Source organism: Phyllobates terribilis, unplaced genomic scaffold (genome assembly GCF_046119375.1).
Source record: "Phyllobates terribilis strain yellow unplaced genomic scaffold, ASM4611937v1 Scaffold_3__8_contigs__length_932513732, whole genome shotgun sequence".
Classification (NCBI taxonomy): Eukaryota; Metazoa; Chordata; class Amphibia; order Anura; family Dendrobatidae; genus Phyllobates; species Phyllobates terribilis.
In genome coordinates, this window is record NW_027362763.1 from 395,417,349 (window position 1) to 395,439,513 (window position 22,165).

The 22,165-nt window shown below is 39.0% G+C and overlaps 1 protein-coding gene across 3 annotated transcripts in view; it reads left to right on the forward strand.

Annotated features, from left to right (window-relative positions):
* Positions 1 to 22,165, forward strand: part of FAM135A (family with sequence similarity 135 member A) — a 104,418-nt gene that overhangs the window by 46,615 nt on the left and 35,638 nt on the right. For 2 of the 3 annotated variants that reach the window (XM_073675506.1, XM_073675508.1), the window contains exons 5-12: positions 4,708 to 4,847; positions 4,932 to 5,002; positions 8,490 to 8,663; positions 10,570 to 10,696; positions 11,205 to 11,358; positions 13,668 to 13,745; positions 20,347 to 20,396; positions 20,548 to 20,703. In XM_073675506.1, the coding sequence (XP_073531607.1) occupies positions 4,708 to 4,847; positions 4,932 to 5,002; positions 8,490 to 8,663; positions 10,570 to 10,696; positions 11,205 to 11,358; positions 13,668 to 13,745; positions 20,347 to 20,396; positions 20,548 to 20,703 (950 nt within the window). The remainder of the gene's footprint in view (positions 1 to 4,707; positions 4,848 to 4,931; positions 5,003 to 8,489; positions 8,664 to 10,569; positions 10,697 to 11,204; positions 11,359 to 13,667; positions 13,746 to 20,346; positions 20,397 to 20,547; positions 20,704 to 22,165) is intronic. The other variant, XM_073675507.1, reaches the window with a different exon arrangement.

Here is a 22,165-nt window from a genome sequence, read left to right on the forward strand (position 1 = left end):
ATGGTTTCAAGCTAGAACTTGGCATCATTCACACATTTCACACATCCATTTTGTCACATATCTATGCTATCTATTTTTTCTTTTTGAACTAACATGTTATATAGTCTGTCAGGGATTCCAACACAGGGACGACACCGGGGAGATCACGCAATATCTCGCCGTTGCTGTCAAGCTGTCCGTATTTCGTCCGGAGTCGCGAGCACATGATCCAGACTACTTGCTGCGTAGGTATCGCTAAGCGACCAGTGAGCGTATGGCATCACACCTCTGGGTTCCAAAGCCTGGAATCCGTGGTTACTCCCTCCGTACTGCCACTGTCAGGTTCATGATAGCCCAATTATTATTATTCTCTGCCACCACCGGCCGAGTTTGAAATATAATACAGGTTTGGCCGGACGCCTGCGTTTTGGTAGAGTATTTGGCTTCGGGGGAGGGAACGATTACAGGACAAAAGAAACGGCTATTAAATTTTATATTTAATCCAAAAGGGAGGCAGTGTTTAGGAAAAATATATACAAGGATGTTACAAAGGAGACATTAAAATACATAAGCAATTACATAAAATAAACAGGATAAAAGAAGACAACTTACACTATACAGTTCACTGGGACGAATCAGCATAGGTGGAGGAGGGGCTCCCCAGTTGATTTAAGCGTTATCGAACACGACCCATTGCATATAATCCTTATACCCCTCTGGCAATGAGAGCTCCTATATTCTCCATGGGTTCTCCTATACCTAAGAGGAGATCTTTCCACACGCCCCTTGTGGTGACATCATGTGGGCCGGTCTCCAGCCTGTACTTTTTTATTAAAAACGCTAACTTCTGCAGTAACTCATCGCTCGTTGATCGCAGAAGCTTGCAAACGACACCATTTTTTCCCTTATGATTTTATCTTCAGTTAGAGACCACACATTGCATAGCTGCAGTCTGCTATTCTGGTGTTTTAGCGCTACCGCTCTCCAGAAGGGCCTACGACTATGAAAAACTGAGCATATATTCCGGGGCTGACTTGAACACTAGAAATATGGGTCCCTTTTATTGTCAGACGCATGGAACATATAATATTTCATATTTTGTTTCAGAGTCGGCACGGCTGGAAATTTCTGTTAAACTCTCTTTAAGCAGGCTTTCCCAGTTTCACACAAATTAGTACAATCCTGCCAGTAGTTGCCCCCCTGCTGTGCCAGGGACAAGAGCTTGCTTCCTAACGAAGTTATAACACTCCTTGGCTGGCATTTGTTTGTGTAAGCTATTTCTCAAGCGTGTTTTAATTGGGGCTTTTGTGCTTAGCAAAAGGGGAATAAGGGAGGAGGGTGAACATCTATGTCAAGCAAATATGGAAGAACATTTTCCTGACATTAATATTTCCCTGACAGTCTACTTGCCTTTTCATATGTCTGCAGTTTTTAGGGACCTTATGATCCTCAAATAAAGGGCACAGACATGTCTGAGTTTGGTACAATTTCCGCCGCAAACTTCGCAATTGTAACAATAGTCATGGTTCACATTGGCAGCACTCTGATGCCATCTGTGCTGCATCCATGTAAAAGGTGTGAATTTTTCTGTATGTTGTCACATGGAGTTCTCTGTGGCTTTGTGTCCTGCCATGTGATGCTCTGTATAGCGCCTTATTACCTCTGCAACATGGCACTTTCATTTTTTTTTTTCCCTTGCCAAATTTTCGAGCAGTCCAAAAAAATGTATGCTACTGATTCATTTAGACTAGGCCAAACCTATATATATTGTAAAACCAAAGGGTTAAGCCATTTAAGGCCTACTTCTTCTCACAAAGCTGTTCTTCTGTAACCTCTTTGAAATGTGGACTCGCCACTCAAACTCCATGTCTTCTTCTATCGAAACCTGGATTAACACAGGTCAATCAAGAAGAACCCTTGTTAGAGACTTGGCGTGTCACAGTAGAAACAGGATTATTCTTCTGCACTGCTTTAATTAAAGGCATAACATTTAAATATTTTAGGTTCCGTTTAAAAATTCAGGAACCAGGAGTGGAATCATCGCCATGGGGCTTTCATGGATATCATTTACCCTTTGCTTTAAAATAAACTTAATATACCTATGACGTGTAAAAATGTCCCTCACAAAGTCCTGTCTTTTTTTTTTTATTAAAGCACCTCTCTGTACAGCACACTTGCCTATATCACATTCATCCATTTAGTAAATATATATATATTTAATAAATATATATATATTTATATTATATACCTCTATATATATATATATATATATATATATATATATATATATATATATATATATATAATATACACACACACACTGTATACACAGTGGGGGAAATAAGTCTTTGATCCCTTGCTGTTTTTGTAAATTTCCCCACTGACAGAGACATGAACTGTCTATAATTTTAAGGGTTGGTTAATTTTACCATTGAGAGATAGAATATCCCCCAAAAAATCAAGAAAATCACATTGTATAAATTAGATAAATTTTTTTTGCATTTTGCAGTGAGAAATAAGTATTTGATTCCTCTGGCAAACAACACTTAATACTTAAGCAGTCAGACGTTTTTTGTAGTTGATGATGAGGTTTGCGCACATGTCAGGAGGAATTTTGGTCCACTCCTTTTTGCAGATCATCTCTAATTCATTCAGATTTTGAGGCTGTCGCTTGGCAACTCGGAGCTTCAACTCCCACCATAAGTTTTCTATGGGATTAAGGTCTGGAGACTGGCTAGGCCTCTCCATGACCTTACTGTGCTTCTTTTTGAGCCACTCCTTTGTTGCGTTGGCTGTATGTTTTGGGTCATTGTCTTGCTGGAAGACCCAGCCACGACCCATCTTCAATGCTCTTACTGAGGGAAGGAGGTTGTTGGCCAAAATCTCGTGATACATGGCTCCATCCATCTTCCCTTCAGTACGGTGCAGTTTTCATGTCCCCTTTGCAGAAAAGCACCTCCAAAGTATAATGGTTCCCCCACCATGCTTCACGGTTGGGACAATGTTCTTGGAGGTGTACGTACTCCTCCTTCTTCTTCCTCCAAACACGGCGAGTTGAGTTAATGCCAAAGAGCTCAATTTTTGTCTCATCTGACCACAGCACCTTCTCCCAATAACTCACAAAATCATCCAGGTGTTCATTGGCAAACTTCAGACGGGCCTGCACATGTGCCTTCTTGAGCAGGGGGACCTTGCGGGCACTGCAGGATTTTAAACCTTTAAGGCATAATGTGTTACCAATGGTTTTCTTGGTGACTGTGTTCCCAGCTGCCTGGAGATCATTAACAAGTTCCCCCCCCCATGTAGTTTTAGGCTGATCTCTCATCTTCCTCATGATCAGGGATACCCCACGAGGTGAGATTTTGCATGGTGCCCCAGATCAATGTCGAATGACAGTCATTTCGTATTTCTTCCATTTTCTTACTATTGCACCAACAGTTGTCTCCTTCTCACCCAGCGTCTTACTTACGGTTTTGTAGCCCATTCCAGCTTTGTGCAGGTCTATGATCTTGTCCCTGACAGCCTTAGAAAGCTCTTTGGTCTTTCCCATGTTGTAGAGGTTAGAGTCTGACTGATTAATTGAGTCTGTGGACAGGAGACTTTCATACAGGTGACTTTATAAGACAGCTGTCTTTACTGCAGGTAACGAGTTGATTAGGAGCGTCTAACTGGTCTGCAGGAGCCACAACTCATAATGGTTTGTAGGGGATTACATACTTATTTCTCACTTTAAAATGCAAAAAAAATTATCTAATTTATACAATGTGGTTTTCTAGATTTTTTTTTTTTTTGATATTCTATCTCTCAAGGTTAAAATGAACCTACCCTTAAAATTATAGACTATTCATGTCTTTGTCAGTGGGCAAACTTACAAAAACAGCAAGGGATCAAATACTTATTTCCCCCACTGTATGAGTGTGTGTGTGTGTGTGTGTGTATATATATATATATATATATATATATATATATATATATATGTACACACACACACACATTATATACCCTTCTGTATGTGCTGTGACCTATAACGTTCCATTACACATCCCTTTACTCCCTTCTACTACTGTTGTAGTTCTGTAATGTACCTTGTACAGTGGATCTCACAACAATATCTGATAGACCTCACTGGCATGTCATCAGATTTCACAATACAAACCGTATACATTACTTTATAGCTCTTATAGACCTGATGAGGCTGGTGTTCTTACTTAGAAAATCTATGTCAGAATGGCTGAATACTCCATACTGAAAGTTCCCTTTTGAAAGCTCTAGGTGGACTCCTAAAATGCGTGTTTTAGCATTAGGATTATACACCCATTCTGACTTGGATATTCCAAGTAAGTACACTAGTCTCACCAGGTCTATATAATAGTGATGCAGTCTGTACTGGTGACAGACCCACTCCAACAGAACCTCCAACAGCAGTGTGAACTTAGCCTTTGAGACATTTTGATAGAGAATGAAAAAGTTTCAGGTACAGTGTTTTTTTTTTCTTTTGTTTATTATAAATCTATAGACCTTTTATATCTCCTTTTGTCATAATGTCCTTGAGTTGTATATAAAATAGGCCATGTAACCAGCCTGAAATGGCTACAAGACCCGTCAGGATGAGATCGTATCTGTTTACATGTAAAAACTGACATGTTCTGTTTCTTTTGCACATTTTGATTGCTTTTTTAAAGTCTACTTTAATATTTTAACTAAAAATGTTTTACTGTTACTTTTAAGGTGATGACTTGGCCTTTCCAGCATCTGTGCAAGATACTGTCATCTGCAGTAAAATTTTCCAAATTCTGTACAAAAACGAGGAGGTAGCAGTCAATGATGTGATGAACTTCAAGGTGAAGATGCTTCTGGATGAAAGGAAGGTAAGTCCCATATTATGTGAAGAACATTAAGAATGGATACATCTGTGTGGCCGCATTCTTCTAATGAAACCTACCTGTCCACAGATTGAGGAGACGTTGAATGAGCTGGTGTTTCAACTTTCCGTTGACCTGTATTTCACAGACACAGACTATTCGTAAGTACAAACCTGAAGCTACAGGAACCAGGAGTGTTCTCAAGATGTCTTAAGGCCCCCACACCCATTATTGTCAGCCATTACTGCAGTGGGAGATAAACCGGCAGAGCCATCTGGCATCGGCTTACCCGCCTCTCATCATAGTGCAAAATTGGCTGTGTAGGGGCAGTCAGGAGAGGTACATATTGACTGATCGCTGTCTAATGTATATGAGCACCTACACCCTGAAAAATATCATTTTCCAAGAATGAGACAGAAACAGTAGTGATGTAACCTTTATATTCTTAAGAGTCTATTTTTCAGAATGGTAGATTTTATGTTTGTGCTCAAAGGAGTTTACAAAGGTGTTCCCTGGTATCTGCTGGATTTTATACTTGTTAAAACTCGTGAGCCCTTGAGAGTTTATATTAACATAAGATATGCAAGTTTCATACATCTAGTACCTTATAATAAAAGTTACACCCATGTGCTTCCTATACTCAGTGGTTTACGTACACAGTTTTAACCCGATAACAACCACATAGCTTAATTTACAGCATATGGTCATGGCGGGTATATGGAGCCGGCTCAGGTACTGAGCCCGCACCATACCAGGCAGATTCCAGCTGTGTTAAATAGCCGGCATCTGTCTGTAATGGCAACAGATAACCCAGGAGCATATTGGTTGTGGACCTAAAGCACCAAAGGTAAGTGCAGTAAACCACAAAAGACCACTCCAAAAATAGATATATAAGACAAGAGGAACTGGAGTATAATGGTACAAAATATTAAAGTTATTTTATTAAGAAAACACACTTGAACCTGTAATTAAAATCAGGTAAACAGGACAGACAGATTTGACAGCAGTGAGTCATCTGTAGTTAGTAATGCCTTATAAGCAAATAACAGTACAAAATAATCAAAAACATATAGTGCTTAGGAGGAACCGTTAAGCCGAAATGCTGGGAGATGTTTTGAAGTGTCAAGAAATATGTACATATCAATAAATCTCATACCATAGGATCAATGCCATGTCTCGCACCTAGTGGCAGTGCTGTATGTGTGTGTGTGTATATATAAGTATGGCACATCTTACCCAGGTATGGCTCAGGCTGGCAATGACTGGATATAAAACAATCCCTGACGCGCGTTTCGCGTGGTTGTAGTCCTTGCTTTTTCAAGGGGAGGTTGTGTAAATGATGCCCAACAGGACCTTTTATATCCATAGTAACCGGTTCCATTGTATTCCATGTGACCTTAAGCTAACCAATAGCGCTGCGTGCCATGCCGACCGCATCCCTTGGTCACTGTCAACATGCAATTGTGGGGAACCGTTGGGTTCTTATGGCACCCATAGGCTGGGCTTCCTTCTGTGAAGCCCAATCTGTGGCTGAACTCAATGGAGAACAGGAAGTTCACTATTTACTAGAATACTTCAAAGTATAAGCAACCAAACAATCGCAAGTTCAAGTCCCCTAAGGAGACTAAAAAAGAAAAAGTTTTAAAATGAAAAAATAGTATAATAAAGTTTAAATCACCCCTCTTTTCCCATTTTTTTTAAAAAAGAAAGAAAAAATAAACATATTTGGTATCCCTTCACCCTTAAAAGTTCCATCTATGAAGATACAAATTTTTTAAAACTGCGCTTTTTCAGTCGCTAAATTACCCACAAAAAATTCAATAAAGTAGGTCAAAATGTCGCATATACACCAAAATGGTATCAATAAAAATGTAAGCTCTGCACACAAAAAAATAAGCCTGAACACGGGTCCATTGGCGGAAAAATAAAAAGTTATGGGTTCCAGAAATTGGTGACACGAGCCAAATGTTATTTTTTACAGTGTTCTGAATTTTTTTTACCACTAAAATATATATAGAAAAACTCCCTTAAGTTTGACATTGCCAAACCCCTAATAACCTTAACCCCTTCACCACCTTGCGATTTTTTTTTTTATTTTTTTTTGTGCTTTCATTTTTGCTCCCCTTCTTCCCAGAGCCTAAACTTTTTTATTTTTCCGTCAATATGGCCATGTGATGGCTTGTTTTTTTGTGGGACGAGTTTTACTATTTAGTGACCATATTGATTTTACTTTTAAGTGTACTGAAAAACGGGAAAGAAATTGTAAGTGTGGGGAAATTGCAAAAGAAAGTGCAATTTCACCATTTATTTATTTATTTATTTTTACCATGTTCATTAAATGCTAAAACTGACCTGTCATTATGATTCTCCCGGTCAGTACGAGTTCACAGATACCAAACATGTATAGGTTCTTTATCTAAGTGGTGAAATTTTTTTTTTATTTTTTGCTCCCTGAGCTGTCGTTTTTTACTGATACCATTTTGGGTGGATGCAATGTTTTGATCGCCTCTTATTGCATTTTATTGCAATATTGCGGCTAAAAAAAAAAAGACATACTACTGGCGTTTAAATTTTTTTTCTTGTTGCTCCATTTACCGATCGGATTAATTTACTTTTATATTTCGATAGATCAGATATTTCTGAATGCGGCGATACCAAATATGTGTATTTATTTATTTAATTGCTTTATTTTGAGTGGGGCAAAAGGGGGGTGATTTTAACTTTTATGGGGTTTTTTTTTACATTTTTTAAAACTTTTTTTTTACTTTTTACTTGCTTCAGTAGTCTCCTTAGGAGACTTGAAGCTGCAATCATCCAATCATCTGTGCTACACATAGCATAGCCCTGCTGTGTTTAGTGTAAATAATAGTCTCCTATGAATGCCGACCTCGGGTTATGTACTGTGTAACGGCTGTGTCTGACCGTGCAGGAACATGGTCTGATCATACCACAGCTCCTGGACAGGGGAGGAGGCAAAAGAGTATACAGACAGGACAGCATGGGCAGTGAAATGTTTTACCTCACAAAAAGAATCACCTGCTGTCCTGTCTGTATACTCTTTTGCCTCCTCCCCTGCCCAGGAGATGTGGTATGATCAGACCATGTTCCTGCACGGTCAGGCACAGCCATTACACAGTACACAGCAGGGGCACATTTTATTTTTTAACACATCCAATTAATTTTCGTTCAAGATCTTTTAATTAAAATATACTATGTTCGTGAAAAAAAACCTTTAAGAACGATACTTCCAGCACATTTTTATCATATAATGTATGCTGTAAAAATAAAACTTAAAGAGCGATGGAGGAATTGCTGATCTTTTTTTTAACCATGTCCCCGCATTTGTAATTTTTCTCTCTCCATTTTTCAGTACACTACAAGGTAAAATGAATGGCGACGTTAAAAACGGCAGCTAACTACTAAAGTTATTGCACCATATATTGCTTCTTAAAGAATCTCTCTTTAGAGTTTTAGCTGTGTGTAATGTAAAAGATATTATATTTTTAATTATTCGAAAGTATAGTCAGTATATAAGTAGATCAGTATTAGAAGATAAGAGAAAATACTTTGATGAAGCAGGAGATTGTTTCTAGACACAGAAATCGTAACAATCTGATAAAGTAATAAAATTTCTTTTCTATTTTTCAGACCAAATGACCCTAACGCCTTGCAACTAATTAGCAATCGAAATTTAAAGTTGCACTTTAACCTACATAGAGGCCTTCATCACCACATCAATGTAATGTTCGATTACTTTCACCTCTCAGTCATATCTATCGTAGTCCATGGCTCCTTGGTTGCGTTGCATCAGCCGCTCATCAGGTGAATGTGTGACCCATTTTATATGTGTAAAAGCATAAAAGGACATTCAGATGGAGGTTAAGAAGATATTGAGGGCTGTATGTCAATATAAGCGACGTTATTTGACATGTATTGAAGAAATCATGATCATGTAAGACTTTTTTTTCAGTTCCCACTTACATTAAGGAAAATTATTCCCTTCTCTCCACTATATATGAGTTACCGGCAGACTGCTTTCTACAAGATGCATATTTGTGCCCTACTTTGCCTGCAGTTTTGTGACTTAAAGGGAATCGATCCCCAGGTTTTTGCTACCTAATCTGAGAACTGCATAGTATGGAGACAGAGTCTTTAATTGCAGCAATGTATCACTTACTGAGCTGTTTGCTGTAGTTTCCATAAAATCACTGCTTTATCCGAAGGATGTTATCAGCAGAGGACTTATAAACCAGGTAGTCCAAACATGCTCTCACCACTGATTGTCAGTTTTCTGCCTATGCACAGTGTACACTGAAAGCTGCCCATCAGTCGTGTGGGCGGGGTTATACAGAACTCAGTATTTAGATAACTGCTAGATCTGCAGCTGAGAGAACAGTTTTTATTCAAAGCTGCAGCTCCCATCAAAGTAAGTGATACATCGCTGATTTCAGGGTCTCTGTGTCTACATCATGCTGTTCTCAAATTGAGTAGAAAAAACTCTGGTGGCAGATTCTCTTTAAATCATCCTGCTTGTCTGTAAATATAGATGGATCGGTCTTAACAACAGATGGTGAACTGCAAGATGCTCAGAAGGGAGATGCCCAGTGATCATAACTTCAATATCTAATGTGTATGGCAGCCACCCAGTTCTCCCTGATAATGTTGGCAAGGAATTTAAAGGGAATCTGTCACCAGGTTTTTGCCATCTAAACTGAGAGCAGCATAATGTAGAGACCGAGGCCCTGATTCCTGTGATGTGTCACTTACTGGTTTGCTTGCTGTAGTTTTGATTAAATCGCTGTTGTATCTGCAAGAGATTATCATTAGAGGACTAGTAAACCTGCTGCCATGTAGTCCTCCATATTCATGAGTTCTGTATAACCCCGTCCCCATCACTGATTGGCAGCTTTCTGCCTATGCACAGTATACACATAAAGCTGCCAATCAGTGGTGTGGGCGGAGTTATACAGAGCTCAGCATTCAGAGAACTGATAGATCTGCAGCAGATAAAACAGTTTTTAATCAAAACTACTGCGACCAGCAAAGTAAGTGACACATTGCTGGAATCAGGGTCTCTGTATATTAATAATGCTGCTCTTGGAAGGAGTAGCAAAAACTAGTGACATATTCCCTTCAAATGCCCGTACCTTTTGTTCTCCCAGGGATAAGCTGGCTCCAGAGCTGTATCAGTGTTTAATTGACTCTTCCAATACAGAACACCAGTTAATAGGTCAGGACAAATATATTTTGGTCTTGTGAGCTTTCGTTTATCTGTGTATAGCCACCTTTTAGAAGACTTGACATAAAGATAAAAATTCACTGAATAGATTTTAGCAAGCGGGAACACTTACTTCCAGAAACTGGCAACAAATCTAGCCATTAAAAGTGGTGAATAGTAATTACAAAAAAAAATTAGTTTTTCTCATTATACAATAATTAGGCTGTATTTACATAAAACTAGAAAACCTCCTTTGAAATTCGCAAGAAGCAGCTGTTCCTTGGCATTTCCAGATAACACCCTTTATGTGGAGGTAAAGTGAGCTGAAAAATAGTAATGCTAGATTAACGAGCTGCTGCCTGTGAATTAGGATTATTCTTTGATCTTTGTATTTCTTGTTCAGATTATGAGCAATCTTTCCTTATAGTCTTAGGCGTCTTTTTACTGTATTATATAACTCTTATTTGTAGTATAGGAGAGCTAATACATAATTTATGGCTTGTGCTCCAGCTTTCACCGTGCAATGAAGAACACTTGGCTAAATAGGAACGCTCCAGCCCAGAACAAGGAGTCGGCGGTCCCAACACTGGAAAGTGTGGTGTTCGGCAGTAACTTCACAAAGCAGCTCTCTGCAGATGTAAGAAAGGCGATTGCTTCACCTCCCATGATTGTACTGTACGCATGCCAGGAATAGGGCACGGGACATACTGGTTACTACTTACTTTTTAATGGTGGTGTCATTTTATGAAGGAAAACACTGTAACAGATGAATAATGATGCAGGTATTGAGTATAACAGTCAGATATGTCTTATTTCTAAAGTATGTTGAATTTAAAGGGAATCTGTCAGTAGCATTAACCCTCCTAAGCCGTCTATATGAGCATGCAGGTCAGAAAGTTGAATAAAATGATATCTTGATATCTGCTATCTGATGTCTTTTTCCAGAGAAATCCACATTTTTCTTAATATGTAAATGAGCTGTTAAGATCTATGGGCTGGACATAGATCTCCCTGAGAATCTGCCTCCAGAGTTTAGGAGGTGTTACTTAATTACCTGTAAAATGGAAACACATTGCTGTCCCATTGCCTTGTCTGCATGTAACCTTTTTTAGTCTTTTTAGAGTAGTTTTTTCTGTATATTTCAGGGTAACAGCTTTGTGGTCCAAGAATGTTTCCTCCAACATGCCTACACCTTCCACTACACACTCTGTGCCTGTTTGCTGTCGTCATTTAAGGGATTATACAGTTACTTCATGGCTGTGACCAAGGAGCTGCCCTCCTCTCTGAAGCTGGAGTTGGGTAAGTATGACGAGGACCTACTTTTTGCTACTTCTGTCTTCTTTATTTATCTGCTTTGCTTTGATTTCTTGCATCAGTCAGTATCTCTCTACACCAAATTATAAGCCAACTTTTCTCCTTCTCATTTCACTCACTCGTGCAATAGTATGATTGTTAGTAGATCTAATTAGCTAATACATTGATTGCATTTTATTTGTGCTGTTTTTGAGTTGTGTGATTGATAAACATATAGTGTGGTGGAAGAAAGTTTGTGAACCTTTTAGGACTTTCTGAAAATCTGTATACATTTTGGCTTAAATGTAATTAAATGGTATGGGGTTTTTTTTTTCATGCCAAAAATAACCACTATTAATTGTTTCTAGGATTTGACCATTGCAGTCAATGGAAGTAAGGTTGGCCATTTACATTAGGTATCTCTTGGCTGAACGTTCATTTAGCCTTCCCCATACACATGCATACTTGGCTCATCTGAACTAAAGGATTGGGCATGTGGATATCCATCTGCCCAATCCTTGTCTCCTATAATACCTGCTATCATGCTAGAGTCGGAAGGCCCTTATATACACTAGATGATCATCCAGTCTACCTAAATTAGCGGGTTCAGTTAACATGGATCATATATGTATAACCAGCTTTACAGAAGCTACATTGTAACAAATATCTGTCTGCCGCTGAAATTCAGCAAAATGAGTGTCTTATATCATAAACTTCACTCTAAAGATAAACGTTAGTCTACAGAAGAATGACTAAAGTATAAGATATTTGGTAGAGTCCTGATGCTTATCACCAATCCCCACCTATCGCCTTTCCACTATTAGGACTTCCATCGTTAACAGTAATAGGGGTTCTGATTCCCCCATTCAAATGAAGTCACAGCTAACAGTCACAAGCTCTCAATGCAAGTCTATACGACTTTTGCTCTGGCTCTCATAGACTTACATTGAGAAGTGACTTCATGTACACCCAGCAAACACTGGAGCGATCCAGCAGGTCACAACTAGCAGAACAGAACTGGAGCAGCACTGAGAACAGCAGAAGACTGCAGCCGGTAAGTATTCTACTACATGCAGGGAACATACATTGGTGATACCTTTCCAGCAATGGCAGCATTGTGCTACACACAAGTCAGACTGGCTCACCATGAAAAGACCTATCTTCTATATCTAATGCAAAAAATATATAGGTGCTACACAGCATAAAGTATATACATATATTAAGCTGATATTCCAAAACCAGGATTAATACAAAATACTATATCAGGCAATAAAGTGTATCTGTGCAAAAAATAGATGTCTTATAAGATCTGAGACTTTAAGTAAAGTAGGGGGCTGTATGTCCCCACACGTATCGCCACATGTGGCTTCCTCAGCTTTGACACCTCCAGCAATCAGCCACTTACCATCTGTCCCATGGGTAGCTGCAATGTAGGTAAAAGTCCCTGTAGTTAAATAACAGTGTAGCAATTTGGTTGTTTTTTTTTACATTTAGTTTAGAATGAATGTCTGTATCAAGTATTGATTGAGTTTGTTCATTACTCCATATAATTTATGCAGAATTTCAAACAGTCCTCAAGGGTTCACAACTTTTCCAGTACCCGTGTATATCCTTATAATCACATTATTGCATTGTATTAGCTTGATAGTAGACATTTGCTTATCTCATAATGTTGCTTGGATATTTTTTAGGATAGAGCTGAGAATAACCTCTGGTTTGGGAACATTGGTGCCTTCATTTACACTAATTACTAACAGTGCTCTGAGTTAAACACCGGTGGTTGGGTGCCCCCCTACTGAAGCCCATAGAGAGAACACTACTGAGCTTTTACTGTCACTTTTTAGGAAATGTTCGTGTTCTCAGCCAGTGTAGCACAGGTTATACTTCTCACAGTTCTGTCCTTTTTCCTGTAGTGTTAGTTTATCGGTATCTCTTTTTTTCCCCTTTTTTCCCTTGCTTAATTATGATGTACATTCGTCTTTCCATGTCGTGTAACCCTCTCACAATACAACATGAAAAGATATAACTGATATGTGTTGCTGTGCCTTTGTTGTACATGGCCCTGCATTAACCTTCTAAAATGATATTGCATTGTGTATTCACCCCTTACTACACGGTCTGGTTGGAGTGTACTAAATACAGCAGCTCTTCAATGTACATCATAGAAAAGCGGCTAAACCTACTAGCTCTTTGTGCTTTACTTGACAACTTTCTTTCACTTGCTGCCCTACTTCTCACTAACACAAAGCTAAGTCATAAAGCACAGATATGACAGGAATGTAATTAGTACATATGTGTGCCATCCTTACAATCAGCCAAGCCCCGCATGCAGGTCCTATATGAACGTCTTCTCAGAAGAAAATATCCGTGGCCCCCAAGGGACGACGCTCTGGGTATGTTGAAAAGGACACAGATGTATGATGGATCTGTAACACTTTTGAAATTGTATATTCATGTTTTTTTATGGATACTGAGCTCACAGCAGCACTCGTTTTGCCATCTAATTAATGCAAAATTTTACGTAACCATACAACAGCGAAAGAAAATAGGGTTTCCTCTTCAATACTTGGCTGGCTGCATTTGTTATGGATTTTATCAGTATTAAGATACACAATTTCTTTTGTACACGTTCCCAGTTCCTCCTCTCATTGCGTTCATGTGTTCCATCTTTTCCCTATCTTTTGCTGTAAGCATCAACAGTTGCCCCAAATTTCATTTAGAAAGTCCCCTAATCAGTTTAAAAAAATGCTTAGAATGAATGGTTGTCCCATATCGTACACATTTGGCATCTCCACAGGACAATAAATAACTGCATGATAGATGCTGGTGCCACCACAAGGGTCTCCACTAACTAGAGAACAGGGTCACGCTGCTGTCAGTGGAGAGATATTCCTGGATGCGTGTTTTTTTCCATTTATTCATATGAGTTTGATGATCAAGCTTCCTTGAAAATTTCCTGCAATTTTTGGAAGTCTCCTACAACCCCTGGCAAAAATTATGGAATCACTGGGCTCGGAGGATGTTCATTCAGTTGTTTAATTTTGTTGAAAAAAAAGCAGATCACAGACATGGCACAAAACTAAAGTAATTTCAAATGGCAACTTTAGGGCTTTAAGAAACACTAAAAGAAATCAAGATTAAAAATGTGGTACTCAGTAAGGGTAATTTTTTTCAGACCAAGCAGAGGAGAAAAATTATGGAATCACTCAATTATGAGGAAAAAAATATGGAATCACCCTGCAAATTTTCATTTCCAAAACTAACACCTGCATCAAATTAGATCTGCTCGTTAGTCTGCATCTAAAAAGGAGTGATCACACCTTGGAGAACTGTTGCACCAAGTGGACTGACATGAATCATGACTCCAACACGAGAGATGTCAATTGAAAACAAAGGAGAGGATTATGAAACTCTTAAAATAAGGTAAATCATCACGCAATGTTTCAAAAGATGTTGGTTGTTCACAGTCAGCTGTGTCTAAAATCTGGACCAAATACAAACAACATGGGAAGGTTGTTAAAGGCAAACATACTGGTAGACCAAGGAAGACATCAAAGCGTCAAGACCGGAAACTTAAAGCAATATGTCTCCAAAACAGGAAATGCACAAAACAAATGAAGAACGAATAGGAGGAAACTGGAGTCAATGTCTGTGACCGAACTGTAAGAAACCGCCTAAAGGAAATGGGATTTACATACAGAAACGCTAAACATAAGCCATCATTAATACCTAAACAGAAAAAAACAAGGTTATAATGAGCTAAGGAAAAGCAATCGTGGACTGTGAATGACTGGATGAAAGTCATATTCAGTGATAAATCGCGAATCTGCATTGGGCAAGGTGATGATGCTGGAACTTTTGTTTGGTGCTGTTCCAATGAGATTTATAAAGATGACTGCATGAAGAGAACATGCAAATTTCCACAGTCATTGATGATATGGGGCTGCATGTCAGGTAAAGGCACTGGAGAGATGGCTGTCATTACATCTTCAATAAATGCCCAAGTTTACATTGATATTTTGGACAGTTTTCTTATCCCATCAATTGAAAGGATGTTTGGGGATGATGACATCATTTTTCAAGATGATAATGCATCCTGCCATAGAGCAAAAACTGTGAATACATTCCTTGAAAGAAGACACATAAGGTCAATGTCATGGCCTGCAAATAGTCTGGATCTCAATCCAATTGAAAATCTTTGGTGGAAGTTGAAGAAAATGGTTCATGACAAGGCTCCAACCTGCAAAGCTGATCTGGCAACAGCAATCAGAGAAAGTTGGAGCCAGATTGATGAAGAGTACTGTTTGTCACTCATTAAGTCCATGTCTCAGAGACTGCAAGCTGTTATTAAAGCCAGAGGTGATGCAACAAAATACTAGTGATGTATTGGAGTGTTCTTTTGTGCGTTTGTTTTTCATGATTCCATAATTTTTTCCTCGGAATTGAGTGATTCCATAATTTTTTCCCTCTGCTTGGTCTGAAAAAAATTACCGTTACGGAGTACCACATTTTTAATCTTGATTTCTTTTAGTGTTTCTTAAAGCCGTAAAGTTGCCATTTGAAATGACTTTAGTTTTGTGCCATGTCTGTGATCTGCTTTTTTTCAACAACATTAAACAACTGAATGAACATCCTCCGAGCCCGGTGATTCCATTTTTGCCAGGGGCTGTACAAATGAATGGATGCCATGCATGTGTGCCCACCTCTGCACTGGCAATGAGACACATTGGGGCTTGTTCTCAAGTGTATAATAGATGCAGGTTTTACTATCTTGAACACATGACCCACTCATTTATTATACATTTATGGAGCATTCTGTGGATATGCTAGAGGAAATAACTACAACATGGAAAAAAACATGTATACATTGCAGAATCACGATTTATTGAGAAGTATTTTCTAGAATGCTTCCATACACAACCACATTCAAGCTACACATATCATCAGGGAATACTTTCTTTCCGTGACTGTCATACAGCTCAAATTCACCCCACACAAAATAAAAACATGGTCCGTAGTTGTGTCTGAAACATTGAGCAGCAAGATCCCACAGCGGGATTAAGAAATGTATTTCTCTTTTTTTATCAATGGCCTTTTTCTAGTACAATGACTTTTCGGTCTAGTTTTGAAGGTGGTGGCTCCTTTGGTTCTAATATAAAGGTAAATATTGAAATTCTTATTTATGACATCTAGTGACAACTGATAGGGAAGGAGTTGCCTACAGCAAAAAACATCGGTTTCTCTGCTTTAAATTAATAGCAGTTGTAAACATTAAACAGTTTTTACCCGAATTCTGGCGTTAACTGTTTCAAATGTCACAAACTTTTGGTATTTTTACTCCAGCTTTACCAACATGGGGACAGCTTAGCTGGTAGGATGCCTCACCTTGCTCAGCTGGCTTCTACCATCCCTCCTCGGGATGGTCCCTGACCAGGACAAAATTTTCTTAGAGGTGCCACAGCATTTCAGAGTAAACCATGCACAGTTGCAATAACGCAGCCGGTGTCTGCTTCATGCATCCCTTAAGGGATTATCAGATAGTGATGATGACCACATACAGGGGTCTACATAAGGGGCATCAGTGAGCCCTCTCCCACAATCCTATAATATTCATTTGTATTTATGTTTATATTGAAGCATTTGTGGCATTTATTAGTTCCTCCATGTAGTAAACCTTATACATGACTCCATTATCTGCTACTAGTCATGTTCCTTATATTGCTCATGTGACCACACATAGTGGTTTTGAAATGTCCAGTGAAAAAGTGAAGAATAGTAATGTTATACTGATTTACTGTAGCTATGATACCAAATCTGTTCCCAAGCCAAAAAGGACATTACATTTCTTCCTTCTGACACGTGAGTGATGTTATTTATTGTAAAGTTACAGGACACATACAGCGGGTGAAATACAGTGCATTGTGAAAGTATTTGGCCCCCTTGAACTTTTCTACCTTTTGCCACATTTCTGGCTTCAAACATAAAGATATAAAATTCTAATTTTTTGGGGAAGAATCAACAACAAGTGGGACACAATCGTGAAGTGGAACGAAATTTATTGGATATTTTAAACTTTTTTAACAAATTTAAAAAATGAAAAGTGAGGCGTGCAATATTATTCGGCCCCCTTCACTTAATACTTTGTAGCGCCACCTTTTGCTGCGATTACAGCTGCAAGTCACTTGGGGTATGTCTCTATCAGTTTTGCACATCGAGAGGCTGAAATTCTTGCCCATTCTTCCTTGCAAAACAGCTCGAGCTCATTGAGGTTGGATGGAGGGCGTTTGTGAACAGCAGTTTTCAGCTCTTTCCACAGATTCTCGATTGGATTCAGGTCTGGACTTTGACTTGGCCATTCTAACACCTGGATACGTTTATTTTTGAACGATGCCATTATAGATTTTGCTTTATGTTTGGGATCATTGTTTTGTTGGAAGATAAAACTCCGTCCCAGTCTCAGGTCTTTTGCAGACTCCAACAGGTTTTCTTCCAGAATGGTCCTGTATTTGGCTCTGTCCATCTTCCCATCAATTTTATCCATCTTCCCTGTCCCTGCTGAAGAAAAGCAGGCCCAAACCATGATGCTGCCACCACCATGTTTGACATATTGTTTTGCATTGTGGCGGCCAAAAAGTTTAATTTTGGTTTCATCTGACCAGAGCACCTTATTCCTCATGTTTGGTGTGTCTCCCAGGTGGCTTGTGGCAAACTTCAAGCCAGACTTTTTATGGATATCTTTGAGAAATGGCTTTCTTCTTGTCACTCTTCCATAAAGGCCAGATTTGTGCGGTGTACGACTGATTGTTGTCCTATGGACAGACTCTCCCATCTCAGCTGTAGATCTCTGCAGTTCATCCAGAGTGATCATGGGCCTTTTGGCTGCATCTCTGATCAGTCTTCTCCTTGTTCGATATGAAAGTTTAGAGGGACGGCCGGGTCTTGGTAGATTTGCAGTGGTCTTATATCCTTCCATTTCAATATGATCGCTTGCACAGTGCTCCTTGAGATGTTTAAAACTTGGGAAATCTTTTTGTATCCAAATCCGCTTTAAACTTCGCCACAACAGTATCTCGGACCTGCCTGGTGTGTTCCTTGGTCTTCATGATGCTCTCTGCACTTGAAACAGAACCCTGAGACTATCACAGAGCAGGTGCATTTATACGGAGACTTGATTACACACAGGTGGATTCTACTTATCATTGCCAGTTATTTAGGACAACATTGGATCATTCAGAGATCCTCACTGAACTTCTGGAGTGAGTTTGCTGCACTGAAAGTAAAGGGGCCGAATAATATTGCACGCCCCACTTTTCAGTTTTTAATTTGTTAAAAAAGTTTAAAATAGCCAATAAATTTCGTTCTACTTCACAATTGTGTCCCACTTGTTGATTCTATCCCAAAAAAATTAGAATTTTATATCTTTATGTTTGAAGCCAGAAATGTGTCAAAAGGTAGAAAAGTTCAAGGGGGGCAAATACTTTCACAATGCACTGTAAGTATTAAAGATGTCACCAGTTTTCTAAATATATTTGTAAAGGTGCTATTGACTTGAAACTCTCACCAGATGTCAGTAACAACCCATCCAATCCACACAGGCTAAGAAATCAAACCATAGATGTCCATAAATTAAGTTATGTGTAATAATGAGACATAATACAGGAGAACACATGAAGAAAGAGCCATGGAAAGTCATGACACCAGCTGAAATCTATTAGTAATTCGAAAGCAATGTTGCCACTTAGTGACCTGCAGGTTTTAGTAAAAATTTGTAACGCCGCTAATTAACAATTCTGTATTATGGTGTTCCGCTGATATTCATCCTTTAATAAATTGACAACTGGGTGTTACCATTCTCTCTTTCAATGAGGCAGTCCCTGTATATACTGACCCCTCGGTCACACACAACAGCTGTAAAGCTCAGGATCCCTGAGCCGCTCAAGTATATTAACAGATCCTTACACAGTCAATTAATTTAGTAGATAATAGCTGTTTCACTTGCAAAAACATGTGTCCGATTGTGTCAGCCGCACGGTTTTGCTCGTCAAACAGCTGTTTCCTGGCAACATTAGTTGAGTGTTAAGAGACCCCAGCGGCTCAGGCCTGCTGATTTTTTGGCTTTGAGCATGGTCACTGTGTGTGCACACAGCCTAACACTATCCATCTGAGACTGTATAGGGACATTCCCTGTGGATAAGGGAAATTTTAACGCCCATTTGACAGTTTGCTAGTACTTTTACAAAAGAACAACTTAATGCAGATCTGTAGAAGAAATACCTCCCTGCTGTATTGTTCCAGGACATTCAGTATTCCAGGGAGATGCGCATTGGCATGTAAATGTCTGACAGCGCTTCCCAAAATGTTTCAAAAGTTATCACTTTTATTATGTAGTTACGTTTCATAGTCTCTGCTGAGAATTTAAGGCACATGTCCTTTTACCTTTTCCGCTTGTCTATTTATCTTTTCCATTGGACTATTCTAGACTAAACGGAATTGGCATCCTTGGCCAAATGGAAGCAAAGTGACCCTTTGATTTATACGGGGTCTGTCTGCTTGCCATTTGCTGTTTATTTTTTAGAACAGAACTGAAAGTTCTGCATGTGGGACTTATTTTTTTCCCTTTTCTAGAATTAAGATACAGAAAGCAGACGTCTCCCATACAAATCATTGTCCTCTCTGCTTCCGGTTAACACAGTAATGCCCAGAAAACTGAACAGACAATCAGAAAAGAACATTTGACATGTGAATTGGATAGCTTGTTTACACAAATGGGGTGTGACATGTAAAAAAGGGGGCTTTGATTAAAATTTACAATATTGTGCCAAAAATCGGGAGCAGATATGGTCTAAAACAAGCTACATAAGAAGTGGCGTAAAGTTAGACAGTAGTTCTCAGGAATCACTAAGTTTATCTTCCAACATGAAGCAATCTAGTTCTAAGCTGTCTAAATATAAGATTTTATTAAGAAATCACGCCTACTTTATTTTATTTCCTCAGAAAAAATCGATGTGGACGCCCGTCTCGCAGAACTGTGTGAAGATGTTAAGGTATATACATATGTGATTATGAGATTACACCAGTATTATCGTATAGTCCTCCTGCGTACATCACTGCAGCTCACATGATAACTGCTATAGTCTGTCCCTCCAGCCTAATAAATACATGGTGGTAATAATTATGTATCCTGTCTTCCATTAGAAGATTGATAATCCTGACGAACTGGCAGAACTCATCAACATGAACCTTGCACAGCTCTGCTCCCTGCTGATGGCACTGTGGGGACAGTTTCTGGAAGTTATCGTTCTGCAGGATGAAATCACCGGCATTGTTGCCCAGGAACATCACATGCTGAGAGTGAGCAGCGTCCTCTACACCCTTCCACTGACAACATGTTGTACAATATATATTTTATCCCTTTATTAAATGTTCCTACTTTCTTCTGTTTATACCGTTTCTAAAGCCAATCTTTGTCATTTATTACCATGGTATTAGAGCAAGCAAGTTCTATCAGCTAGAAAGCTAGTCAGTTTTTCCCTGTGGCAGTGTAGTAATCATAGTAAAAGGTAGCTGCTTTCATACAAACTGACTCTGGAGTGGGACGTCATCAGATGAGCCTCAGATCCCATTCCAGTCTCCTGGCCTTTTGATCTTGCCGTGCTAGATCCACAGAGGTTAGTCATTGAACTTGCCTCATTTTATTATTTTAAATCATCCATGATGCTTTGGGGAAAAATTTTTTTAGAGGTTGGACAACCCCTTTAAAGGAAACCTGTCACGTGAAAAATGTTTCTAACCTGTAGATATGGGGTTAATCTGCAGATTAATAGTGTTCAGAACCTGCCTGACGCCCGCATTTAGAGCCCCGCTACCAGGAGGAAATTAACTTTATTCCTCCCAGCAGTGTTCGGATTTCATTCATGGGGGTGGTGCTGGCGCGGGTTCAGCCACAGCTCTGTGTATAGAGCAGGGCTGTGGAGTCGGAGTCATAAAGTCAGAGTCGATGTCCATTTTGGTGGAATCGGAGTCAGTATAGAATGGACCGACTCCAGCTCCTAAAATATATAATAAATTGGGTAAAGTAGTTCAATGCAGTTTGTGGGGAATATTTATTTCATAAGAATTTGGGAAAGTTATGAAATGTCCTATAAATGTCTGTCCTATTCCTGATCTAAGGGTCCAGACTTTTAGCTGAGATTAATCTGTGCCCAGGCGCTGACTGACAGCCGGCCTTATGCCTAGCGAGCTGTCAGCTGTCAAGTATGGTTGTACTTGTATAGTACTTATACCGTTTTTTTTTTGTAGGGAGTGAAAAAAATTCTCAAATTTTGTAAAAAAAAAAAAATGTTATTGCATTTCTTCAGGAAGGTGAGGGAATTAAAAAAATCTCAAATCTGCATTTTAATTTTTTGTTTTATGGCATTTACCATCCGGGTTACTTAATGTCATATTTTGATAGATCTGACGTTTACAGAAACTGCCATACCAAATTTGTTATATTTTTTTAGTTCTTTAATTTTATACTGGGAAAAGGTAGGGTGACTCTTTTTTTTCCACTTTTTAAGTAACCTTAGGGACTACAGTATGGGAGTATATAGAAAATATAATGTTCTCCTATGAAGCCATGCCACAGGCTGGATTTCATTGGAGGACCAAGATAGCATGCCATGACAACCCATATCTTCAATCAATTCAATAAAGTGTCACTGCCAAAGATTAACTGTGGCATTTAAATGGTTAGACAGCAGCAATTGAAACTATCTCCAGGCACTATTGTTACAGACAGATGTCAGCTGTGTGTAGGGAATGGTGCAGGCTC